This window comes from Centruroides sculpturatus, unplaced genomic scaffold, assembly GCF_000671375.1.
Source record: "Centruroides sculpturatus isolate CEXI.00-Female unplaced genomic scaffold, Cexi_2.0 scaffold719, whole genome shotgun sequence".
In the NCBI taxonomy this organism is placed as follows: Eukaryota; Metazoa; Arthropoda; class Arachnida; order Scorpiones; family Buthidae; genus Centruroides; species Centruroides sculpturatus.
This window is the reverse complement of record NW_019384910.1, coordinates 60,328-73,287: the sequence shown is the minus strand read 5'-3', so window position 1 is coordinate 73,287 and position 12,960 is coordinate 60,328. Positions and strand designations below refer to the sequence as shown.

At 29.8% G+C, this 12,960-nt stretch overlaps 1 protein-coding gene across 1 annotated transcript in view; it reads right to left on the bottom strand.

The window, feature by feature from the left end:
* Positions 1–64: 64 nt before the first annotated feature.
* Positions 65–12,960, bottom strand: part of LOC111631628 (uncharacterized protein KIAA2026-like) — a 61,644-nt gene continuing 48,748 nt past the window's right edge. The window contains exons 11-12 of the mRNA XM_023375914.1: positions 12,236–12,406; positions 65–2,835 (exon numbers count right to left, since the gene is read on the bottom strand). Coding sequence (XP_023231682.1) covers positions 361–2,835; positions 12,236–12,406 — 2,646 coding nt within the window. The 3' untranslated portion in view covers positions 65–360. The remainder of the gene's footprint in view (positions 2,836–12,235; positions 12,407–12,960) is intronic.

The window sequence follows — 12,960 nt, the reverse complement described above, 5'->3', positions numbered from 1 at the left end:
AATAATTTCATTTACAGCAAAAAAAAAAAAAAAAATTAAAAATAAGAATTAGAATTACTGGAAAAAAAAATCTAAATAATTTTGATAATTATTTTAAACATTTTAAATTAAAATTAAAGATAAATAAATGTTTGAAATAACAGAATAAATTAAAAATATCCTGATTTTAAATGCAATATATCACAATGTCAGTCTCAATGAGATAAACTCTTTGATCATCTATCGTGAATACTAAAATAGATTTGATATATAATATTTTAAACTTAAAACTTTTATATTTAGATATATAATATTATACATTTATATTTATATATAAATAAATATAAATATAGAGTTTAATATTTTAAAACAAAACATTTATCAAGTATAAATATGATCAACAGGAATATTTTTTTTATATTCTGCACTGGATTTTTCGTTCTGTACAGTGCTGTTCCCTACGATGAGCGGAGATATCACAGTCGTCGGATTTTGTTCTTCTATACAAACCGATGGTTTCTTCACGTTGATATTTTGGTCGCCGAACAGTTTAATCTGATTCGTTTGAATTCCTTGCTGATTGGAATTCGTTTCTAGTACAGGTAGTTGATACTGCTTAACTTCTTCATTTTGCACTGAAGGTGATGCCATAATTACTCTATTAACAGATGATCCATTCACTGTTGATTCCATATATTGTTTGATTTGTGTGTTCAAACTGTTTGAATTCATTGTAAATATCTGAATTGGATTAATATGCTTCTGCTTAACTAATATATTTGGAACAGTTCTAACATTCCTACTATTGTTTATTTGGTTTCCAATTAACAACGATTTATCACATGTTACAGAATTTGTTGTTTTAATTGGAGATAATTGCAATGATTTTGAAGGTGATAATTTCAATGGCTGTTGTACCACTGCGACTGGAAAATTCTGATGAGTCGAAGTTGGAGAGGAAATTACTTTAGAATCAAGTTTACTACTATTGCCTGACGTTAAGACTGGAATTTCATTAGAAGATAAAATTTTGTTAGTTTGAGAAGATGCAGATGTATTTGTGGTAGATGAATCTATAATTATTGATGGTGATTGCGATATTTGAAAAGTTTTTACTAATGTTTCATTCTTCTTTGATGAGCCTGAAGAATTTGTGGGTGATAAGTGTAAAAGTTGGAGGGATGACACATCTTGAGGGCATTCTAGCTGTTGTGATTCTGTTGCTTTAGAAGATAAAATAGATGCGTTTCCAATTATTTGTATTGACTGATAAGCAGAAGGTTGAGTGGATGAAAAATTTCTACTCAAAGTAACAGAACTAGATGGAGCAGTAGAATCTAGTTGTGTGGAATGATCGTCGTTTATTACTGGCTTTGCATTTTTTATTATAGGAATAACCATTTTTGTTTGAGTATCTTTTAAATACTTATCTAGAGAAATATTTTGTCCTTCTTTAAGATATGCATGACTGTCATTAACATTATTCAATAATATAGAATTTGAATTATTCTGTGTAGAATTTACTGAAATAGCCATAGGAACAGATAAATTTTTCGAGTTATCTAATGAAACAGTTGTTTCTTTTAATAAAATATGAGGTTTAGTAACATTAGATGTTGTTAATGCATTATTTTCTTCAGTTACTTTGCTTTTTGAAGAGTCAGTAGTTTGAGTTACTGGTATACACTGCAGATATATTTTATTTCCTTTGTGATCAACAATAGATAATAACTGAGGTGCAGATTTTGATTGAATAGACGATTTCTGTTCATGCGTATCATTATTTTTAAAAACTGTTGACGATAATTTCAAATTGTAAAATTGCAAATGTGGAGAATTTTTCCCTTCGATAATATTTTTAGAATTTCCTTTAATTTGAATTTTTACTGGTTCACTATTGGTTTCTTTGTTTGATTTTAAATTCTGCATTTCACTAGAAATACTCATATTATCTTTCTTCTCTTCATAAACTTGTTTTTCTTCTATTTTCTCAATACTTTCACCTTCCAGCTTTGAAGGAATGTTTGATAAAGAACTTGACAATTTTAATTCCGAATCTAAATGTAGAGGTATATTGTTGGAATTAATAGATGAAGTAGATGTGGTTGCATAAGAATATGACTGACATTTTGAGGTCACTGGTTCTGTCTCTAGTTTGGTTAAAAAGTCAGCTGCTTCATCAGTTTCATAAGATCCAGAACTTAGTATCTGATCATCATTACTAACAGAGGAACATAATGCACTTTTGTCTTGTACTTTCTTTGTTTCATTTTCTAATTCAGGCATATCACAAGTCGTTTTTTCTTCCTTTTGGTGTATCGATTTATTTAAAATACTTAATAATTTACTTCCTGATTGTCCTTTTTGTTCCTGAGATTGGTCTTGATCAACTTTATTTGCCGATAAAATTATTTGTCGTAACGTTTCCCATTCGTACTGCCCTTTTGCTTGATCAACTGTTTTAGATATCAAATTTTTATTAATACCATCATTCATATTATCTATGTCTGATGTCGTGTTTGAAGAGTCACAAAGTTTTTCTTTTTGATTACTTATTTTTTTGGTTCTAATTTGACGTTCTTCAGTCACAGTATTCATTTTTCTAATTTTTCGTATACGACCTCTTGAACTTACAGAAAGTTCAAATTCTGAAGAATAATCTACTTCTTCATTGTCATTTTTAGTATTAAAACTGCGTTTACGTTGGGTTCTTGTATTATTGATTTCTTCCTCGGAAGAATCGTTATCTGGAGAATCATTACAATCTACAGAGTCTTCGTTATTTTCAGTACAAAGAATGGCATTTGCCTGTTCTTCATCTGGTTCATTGTCCCAGATGGTTTCTGCAGTTTCCTTCTGAAATTCAAATAAAATTTCAAATTAATGGTACAAAAATAAATATCTAATAGTTTATAAATTAACTGTACTTTAATTTTAACAAGCTCTTAAAACTAATAATTGATATTTTAATAATAAAGATACATCAAGTAATAGCATAAATTATGTTCATAATACATATGTGTTATTTCACTTAAAAAATTTTCAGCTTTATAAATTATAACTATAATTTATAAACACACCTTTAACCTACTAATTATACACCTCCCACACATTTAAAGTATACCACGGACTGCTAGAAACTTAAATTAAAAAATAAATACATTACTTGTTTATTAATGCATTAGTGAAATAAGATGGTCAAGGAAAAATTAAATCCAGTTAATGAACCATACCATACATGTTACACAGCTGAAATACCAAGGTCCATTTTTTCAACAGTTCTACTTTATCTTGGATTGATATGGATTGGTGCTTACGCTTGACAACACCATTGACACTCAACTCTTAAAATCCATAGCTAGAGTTAAATTTAAGAAAAATACACTGAAAATATCACAGAATAGCAGTATCATCACCAAGTGAAATGTAAATAATATAAATATGCCTTACACACAATACCATATGTGACTGCAGGAATTTCAAGTTCTCTTTCATAATTTTATCTAAATTAAGGGAGGTACTAGACTGTCAGTTGTTGGAAATTTGATGGTATACTTGTACTATTAAATACTTTTAAGTTGTAACAAGAATATGATTGGAAAATCAGGAAGTGCATACTTTAGTGTAAACTAAACTCTACTTGAGTAAAACTCTTAACAGTTCTCATCAACTATTTTTTTCTAGTCAAAAGGTTATATGTAGTGTTCTAAATAATATTGGTTAATATTGATTTCTTTCTTCTAGATGTGTATTACCACACTTGTTGTCAAAGCTTTTGAGTTTGACCCATCTGCAAAGAAAATTGTAAGACTATTTTTCTTAAAATTAATTCCTAGTTTCCGTAATTTATGATATAAGATTTCACTTGCAATAGACTCACTGGCACCTGTATCTACACATGCACTACCCCTTAAGCCATTTATAATGATGCCACTTTAGAAGGAGTTGTAAGACTATGATATACCTGATATAAAAACAGTCTGATTCAGTTTCCTCTTGCACTGGTGAACACATTGGGCATTTCCTTCAAATATAACCAGGCATAACAACTTAAGAGATTTTTATCTCTGCCAAAACTATCATCATTTTCTTTGATCTCTCTTCTCCTGAAGGCAAATTATTAGAATTACGAGCACCACTACTTTCCTTAGGAGTTGCCGAAGATAACTGCTTATTTTGCACCTTCTTTTATAACACATTCAGTCAATAAGTCTCTGGTCTAAGTAAAAAAACAATTTTTTTTAGAAATTCGACTTTATTCATCAACATACTCTCCTTCAAGAGTGATACATTCATTCCAACACTCCTTTAACTTTTCAATGCCTTTTTTGTAGAATGATTTGTCTTTGCTCTCAAAATAGGCCTCAGTTTCGGCAATCAATTCTTCATTTGAGCCAAATTTCTTTCCCTGGATAATCTTTTTGATGTCTGCAAAAAGCCAGTAGTCGCTGGGGGCCAGATCTGGAGAGTACGGTGGGTGATGAGGAAGCAATTCAAAGCGTAACTCATTCAATTTAACCATCGTTTTCATTGACTTGTGATATGGGGCATTATCTTGATGGAACAGCACTTTTTTCTTTTGCATGTGAGAGCGTTTTTCTTGATTTCTACACTCAATCGATTCAATAGTGCCATGTAATATTCACTATTGATAGTTTTACCTTTCTCAGGATAAACAATGAACAAAATGCCATGCACGTCCCAAAATATGAATGCTATAATCTTGCCAGCTGACTTTTGAGTTTTTGGTTGCTTTGGACGGTGAAATGACTTTCACCGGCTGCTGTCCACTCAGAGGTCAATAAAAGTCATCCAAATCGGATGATTTTTTTGATTCAAGTGTGGTAATGGATCCATGTTTTATCCATTGTCACATACCAATGCAAGAAATCTTTTTTATCTCGCTTAAACAGCTCCAATCAGCACTCTGAATTGTCGACATGTTAATGCTTTTGGTCTGGTGTGAGCAAACGCGGCACCCACTTCGAAAGCAACTTACACATGCTCAAATTTTCGTGTAAAAGCAAACAAACTACCTTCTGATATCTTTAAGGTATCTGCTATCTCACACAACTTCACTTTATGGTCTTTCAAAACTATTTTGTGGACTTTATGTTTTCCGGAACAACTGCCAATTTTGGGCGACTAGGGTGTTCAGCATCATTGGTGTTTGTATGACCGCATTTAAATTCAGCATACCAAATCAATAATAGTTGATTTCCCTGGTGCAGAGTCTCTATAATGCTTATCAAGCCACTGTTTGGCTTCAACAGTATTTTTCCCCATCAAAAACAATGTTTAATCAACACACGAAATTCTTTTTTATCTATTGTTTTGAAAATTACAAAACTAGAGTCACTAAAACCACTGATACCTGTAAACTAATTGTCAGAATGTCATGAAATTTTGACACGTATCGTTTGAAGGTTGGTACTACCCAGAAATCATATGGGTCTGTCAACAGTTTTGCCATATATGTGTCAGATCAGAGACTTATTGAGTGATGTGTAAGCATAATCTAGAGGAGTAAGACTCCTCTAGATTATGCTTTCCTTCATTCCTTCTAATATTATCATAGTTGTCCAATTTCTTAACTAATTCAGTTGGAGATACAATATTTGCCCAGACATCCAAGAAATGTTCTTTATATTCTAAAGGGGCTCTTCTTTTGATTTTATCCATTATGATGACGTCCCTCAGCTGCTCAAAGGTTTCCATTTTTAAACCAGAAATCCATCCTTCAAAATAGTTCCATAATTTAAATTAAAAATCTTTCCATGTAGTATCTGATATTTTTTAGTGCTTGTAAAATAAATGTCTGAACTTATCAGGACTAAATTTAAACTTTTTCAGTAACAATGGCTTAACATAATTGTAGTCTTGTAATTTTTCTTTCATGTTCTATAGCAATTAGGTTTTCTATATCAGTAGGTAACACTCCCAAAAGTGTGTAAGCCAATATTTTTCTGCAACCTTCAAAATTTTCATTTGTCTCTCATACAAAACCAAAAAATAAAAAAAATTATATCTTCCTCAGAGTTAAATCTTGGGACTAATCCTTTAAATAGAGTTTAAACTGATTATCATCATCTGCTCGGTCAATGTCAGCCTTCTTAGACTTTAATTCTAGCTCTAGTTTTAAATTTTTTCAATTCATATTTTCTTCCATTTTCTATTTCTTCTGCTGCCCTTCTCTTGTTAATAACTGTTGAGAGCAATTCTCTTACAAATTCTTTATCATAATTTTTTGCTGTTCGGTATTATATTTCTTAAATGTATAATTTTATAATCCAGTTCTACAATTTCTCCCAGTTCTTCAGCTACTCTTTAAATCTTCCTTTCTACCTTTTGTCAAGAAAGCCATGCTTCATTTATTAGGCTTAATGACACTAAACTATATCGTTCAAATGTATCTTAATTACGATGATCAGCACTTAATAACTAAAATATTATGGATATCTTCAGACAGATCTTTGCATTGTACTCAACAAAGTACAGTGGAACCTCGGTATACGTCTGCTTTAGAATACGTCCAATTTGGAATACGTCCTGTTTGGACGAAACAAATTTTGCTCGGTATACGACTTTTGTTCGGTATACGACATAATTCAATTATACGCGTCATCAATGAACAAGTAGCACTATCGGTGTACTAGACCAGACTAGACGTTCGTGGTGCAACGGTTTATAACTTTGTTTAATTTCTTCTGATTTTAATTCGTAAGTAAAATTTTATTATATTTATTAATCACGAATCCCAAAAAGGCAAATGAAAAGTGACAGAAAACTAAAAAAATGACTAGAATTACAATGGAACTGATGAAAGAGATTGTTGAGAAATACGAAGGTGGCATGCGTGTTCGAGATTTTAACTGTTGTTTACTGTATTCCGAGAATGACGATGTGGACAATCGCGAAAAATAAAGGCATTATTAAATCTGCTAACGTTGCGAAAGGGGTTAAATCAATTTCTAAACAGAGATCGAAGACATCAGATCATGTCGAGAAATTGCTTTTGCTTTGGATAACTGAAAAACAGTGCTGGAGACAGCGTATTGGAAGCAATTATTTGTGAGAAAGCTAAAATGATACACGCTGATCTCACGAAAAATCAAGCAGGAATTAGCCAGGAAAGCGAGGTGTTTAAAGCCAGCCATTTTTTTACACGAGAACGGATTAATCATTTTTACGTTACTTCTTATGGGAAAGGTTGGTTTGGTATACGTCCAATTCAGTATAAGTCCAAACATCGGGAACGGATTAAGGTCGTATACCGAGGTTCCACTGTACTAGAAGAGCAGAGATCGAAACAAAACAGCTCACCACCATGTTGCTTCATTTTTTCTTGTTCTTCTTTCTTTCTTTCTTTTTTTTTTTTTTTAACAACAATTCGGATTATGAGCTGGGCGTCAATTTATAACACCACTTTATTGACATTATTACACTTTGTCTGAAACTTACTTAAAAATTGTTTTGAATATGTGTATGTTACCAATCTCTCTCCCTAGCCTAGAGATTTAGTAATGCAACAATCCACTTTGACTACCGCACCCACCACAGAAAAAATCCTGAGAGTAAGGATTTTTTTGTTTTTAAAATGTCTAAATATAAATTAATAACTAGTCCTTTGGATATCAAGCAAAAAGGAATTGAAGATTCCGATGCCTTTTTATATTCTCAATTAACTGATATATAAAAAATTAAAATAATTAATCTGTAAACAAACTGCTTCTTATCTGATATCAGTTATGAAATATTACCAAATCTACAAGAAAGGTTTTTGAATATGAAGAACACGACTTAACCTGAATAAAACAGAAAATTAAGGTTCTACTTGTAGGCAAAAAGTAAAATTACCTCCAGGTATAACAGTCACTGCAGAGATGACAAACTATTTCGAGAACAATTCTGAACTTTTTCAGAAAAGCAAAGGTCATGTGATAAACGGATAAAAGCACACAAAGCCTCTGTCAATACTGTTCTTTGTTGAACTTAACCAGGGTCAGAATTGAATGCGTTCCCAAGAACAGAAACTCTTGAGAAAAAACAACCAATATAATTATTTAAAAACAATGAGAACAATTTAAGATTCTGTAAACTAGATTGGGTTTATTCAGTCAGTGATTACAGTACTAATTTTTAAAAGCTGCTTTTTGATTACTTGTATATTATACAAGGTCTGTTCAAAAAGTATCGGACCTTTGGTCGGCAAAAATAAATTTAAAATAATAAATTGCAAGTTACCCGAAGAAAATAAACCATAATATGCTTTATTATATGAATAAATTAAATAATCTTGACAATAAAACAATACATAGATAAATATATGCTGTAAATTAAAATAAAATATTTATTAAATGATTGTAATAGACGTTTACAGAACGTCTCCAGATCGAGACTGTTGTAGACTGATATACAGAAGATGCCACAGCCAAAATTACAAAATAAAATGAAATAATTTAACCGACACTTCCAAATAATTTCAAAACGAGAGATACTAAACGTTTATCTAAAAATACATAACAGATAATTAGAAATAATATTTATTATGCTAATTAGAAAAAGTTATACATTTTATAATTCTTAAAATAAAAAAAACCTTTTTGAAAAATAGTTATTGTTCTTAAAAATTTAACACAAATGGTTTCATTACTCAATATTATCCTAATTCTCTAGTATATATACAATTACAGGTTAACCATTGAATTTCCGGCATGCTCGGTTTCAAAGATTTTCCAGAGGTCGCATAACAGTAAACTCTAGAGTGCTAATTACATGCTTCAAATGTTTTTAGTACTCTCGACTGTTAGAATTTAAGTATATATTAAATATGGACTAGTGTTTACGTTTGATACCATGGATACTTTTTGAAGCCACAGCTAGAATTAAATACAAGCAAAACAAGCTAAAAATAATCACATAGAACAAAGTGATTGCAATCAATTGCAAAGTAGACAATGTGAGTAAATGCATCGTGTCAATGAACTGGTTTGACAGTTGTAGGAATTTTAAGTGTCCTTTCACGATTCTGTCCTGATCGAAAGAGGTATCGGATCATCAGATGCTGGAAAATCAATGAAGAACCTGTAATTTCATAATCAATAAATAGATTACTTACTTAATTTTCAAAGTTTTCATCAATCATTCCATTCTTTATTTCTTTAAATATTAAACATTCCTCCTCTTGGTCCATAAATTTGATTAAAATTTTCCATCCATTCAACTGTGTATGTTCATTATACTTATCTGTAAATGTCTGCATATGGTAATTTTTCACTTTGTAATACTTTATCCTGTGATGAAATGTCTTCCAGCAACATTTAGTAATGTACATTAATTGCTACAACATAAAATTATGTTCAGTTAAGAAACTCAATTCTGTGTCATAAATGTAATCATCCATTCTTCAGTTGTTTTCCAGAAACAACATATTTTAAATGTATTTTTCTAATTAAAATAAGTAAATTAAAAAATCTGGACTGATTTTCATTCAGAATTATCATTTGTGTATTTAAAAATGCTCTAAAAATACAAACAAGTATTAAAATTTCAATCTTTTTAGTGAGTAAAAGAACATTTCATAAAATCTAAAATTTTCAACTATCAATTATGTTTTTGATTGTTTGTCCACCTTGTCAATACAACAAATCATATTATCACAAAATAATCAATATATATTTTTTGTAATTGAATTGATGGAATAAGGTGATCGAAGATTTGGGCAATCTGTCAAAAGTGGCGTGTCTCATAAGACTTTACCAGAAACTGACCCCTATGTAGGTGTCAGATATGTGAAGAAAACCAGGAAAACTCCATTTGGCCAATGAGTTGCAAGCTGTAAATCCATGACCAATTTCCATTGTTCAATGGTTCTAATCACTCGGCCATGGTGGACCATTATAATAAATAAGTTCTACCATACAATCACTTTGGAGATTTATCTATATAAAAATTAGTAGTACGAGTAAATAAGACTACAGTTAGTGGAAATTCTGAATTACTGACCTTGATATTAAAGAACATTTAGTTGTTTTGATATGAAAAACAATGAAAAAAAAANTAATATTTTAAAAGTCTTTCTTATAACATAATCTAGTTTTTAGTACTTCTTTTATTGTTCTTATTTAAGTATTAACTGCATGAAATAATTTCATATATCATTTTTTACACTTAAAATGATCATTAGGGAGGCAAACTGGTTGTTAAATTATTTGAATCCCACCACTGCATATATCCAAATAAAATTCACTCTAATAATTTCTTAATTTAAGTATTTCCTTTTATATATTTGAATTTGATCATATTATTTCTGTTTAAACATTAATAATTTATATAAACATCGCTAAACCCGATGTAATATAATTAATTACGTAATTTATTTAGTAATTAGCCTTAAAACTAGCCCGATGGATTTACGGCATATGTTTGGTGATTAATAATTTATTTTACAATTAAATAATTTGTTTAAAATGTTACTTTTTTTAATGAGAAACAATTGTGATATTACAGAATCAATTTATTTACAAACAAAGAATTGTTGTTTTAAGAGCCAAAAATATTAACAACTTTTTAAATAAAAACAATATTAATAGCAATACAATCGATTTTTAGAAAATATATTGTCTTTAGCTGAGTATGTACTCAAAGAACAAATTTAAACCAATCTATAGCCTACATTAACATTATGCAAGCACAACTAAAAATGTAGTACAGTAGCTCATTATATCACACTTGTTGGGAGGCAAAGAAAAAGTGTGAAATAACAGAGTACTAAAAATTCTGGGCTTATACTAAACAGATTAAACATGTTATGGAATCTCTAGCCTCTATTCTTTCATCAGCAAGTGTTTCTGATATAAAATAAGCTTAGTTTTTCAATACTAAATTTTATTTATGGTTATATTGTATTAATTGACGTTTATGTAAACATTAATACCACAAACGCCCATTTAGCATTATCGTTTCTTTAACAATGACATTTAAGGACAAATACTGTCAATATAAAAACAAAATGTCAGTTGCAATCTTATTACACAGTACTATATTTCGTAATAAATCACTTATTAAAATTTCATGTAATTGATAATAAAAAAAATATTGAACATCAAAACTTACAAAATTATAAAGAGTAAAAATTCTCTAAAAAGCAAAATAAAAATTTCTACTGTATAAAAATTTTAGAACTTTCTGTTCAGAAATAAAGAAATCTTTTCCTTACACATTACTCTGTCAATTTGAAATTTCACACCTTTATGTGAATTGTGGTTATTGTTGCAATTCACNTAAACAAAATGGAATTAAGTCATTTCTCTAGATGTAACAACAAAATTGAAACGGATGTTGAAATCCTAGGTGCAAAAACAAAAGTACTCATCGACACTGGGTCGGACGTAACGATGATACCAAGGCATTTTTATGAAAAAGTAGGGACTCCGAAATTAAATTCAGATAATGCATCTTTAATTGGATTAGATGGAAATAATATTTCTCAGTTAGGTTTCTTCGAAAGTGAAATAAAGATTGACGAATACTCTCTTCCCGCAAATATTTACGTGGTAGAAGATGATCTATGTAATTCTATAATAATAGGAATAGATGTTCTGAATAAACTGAACTTCTCTATAACAAACTACGGATTCAAAGTCATGGAGAAATAAAGTCAAAATAATATTCGTGTTAATTATACGCGAATTTTTGTTCCCGATGGAAAGTCTGTGGCTGAATCAACACTCGTTAGATCAGATGACGCCTCTGGAAAAGGGCAGACGTCCCTTTCTCATTCCACTGAGCGGGGAGAGAGAAACGGTTTTCAAAACACTAAATCACTTGATGAGCGCCCACCCCTTGTGGCTAGTGACACAAACGATTTCGGCACAAATAAAAAAGAAAAGTTGACTTCCAAATCTGATACATTTTCGTGTAAGCCTTGCAATGATAGCAAAAAAAAAAAAAAAAAAAAAAATGCAATATATCCAAACTTGCAATGTAATAAGGGGGCTACTGTTTTTGAATTTTTATATTTATAATAAATGCGAAAAATAAGAACTTTCTATTGTATTTCACACACAAATATTTCAGTTAGTTTTAAAAACCATAATTAAATATTCATGTAAACATCTATTATTTATTTATATATAAACAATCAACTAGCCTAATTTATTAAAACTAAATCAATAATCAGGCAATTAAGTTAGATATTTTATTTTATATTTATTTAATGAAATATTAAATTTTTAAAGTAATCAAATTTATATACCTCTTCTCCTTTTGTTGCCTTCAATTTGTAATTATCCCATTCTTTTTTTAAACGAACTCTTGCTCGTTTAACTACTTGCTGTAATTTAGATTCCCAAGGTTCCAGTTCTTCAAGAAGGTTGCATAATGTTTTATATAAATGAATTTCACGTTGTGGTCGTTCATTTTTTCCCTTTAAAATTAAAATATAGAAATTTTAGTATTATTTCAATTACACAAATAAATTTTGTCAACATTTAAAAGAAATTGTAAAAAGTCAAAATTTTAATATATAAAAAAAAATAAAAAATAAAAAAATATGATAAAACTTTAAAGTTTGTGATTATTATTATTTCAAATTAACTCACTTTTCTACATGAATACCTTGCATGTTAGCAAAAATAGTCAAACTACATAACTTAAAAAAACTTGTATGACTTTTGCAGCACTTTAAAACAAGAAAAGAAAAAAAAGAAGCCTTTTTTGGGGTAAGACAAGTGTTTTAGAAGATAATGTGTTTTTAATAAGATAAAAATGCATATGGGTAAACCTTTTATTAAATCTGATACCATTCAAGATATGACAGCTTATCACTATTTCACCCCTCTCTTGACTCTCAATATCCAATATGAAATAGCATCAGTCAATATGTCCTATATAGAGAAGTATTCTCACCAAATCTCTCTCTCATACTCATACAAGATATATATATCTTTTTTTCTCTGTGTATGTGTATGAGAGAGAGCT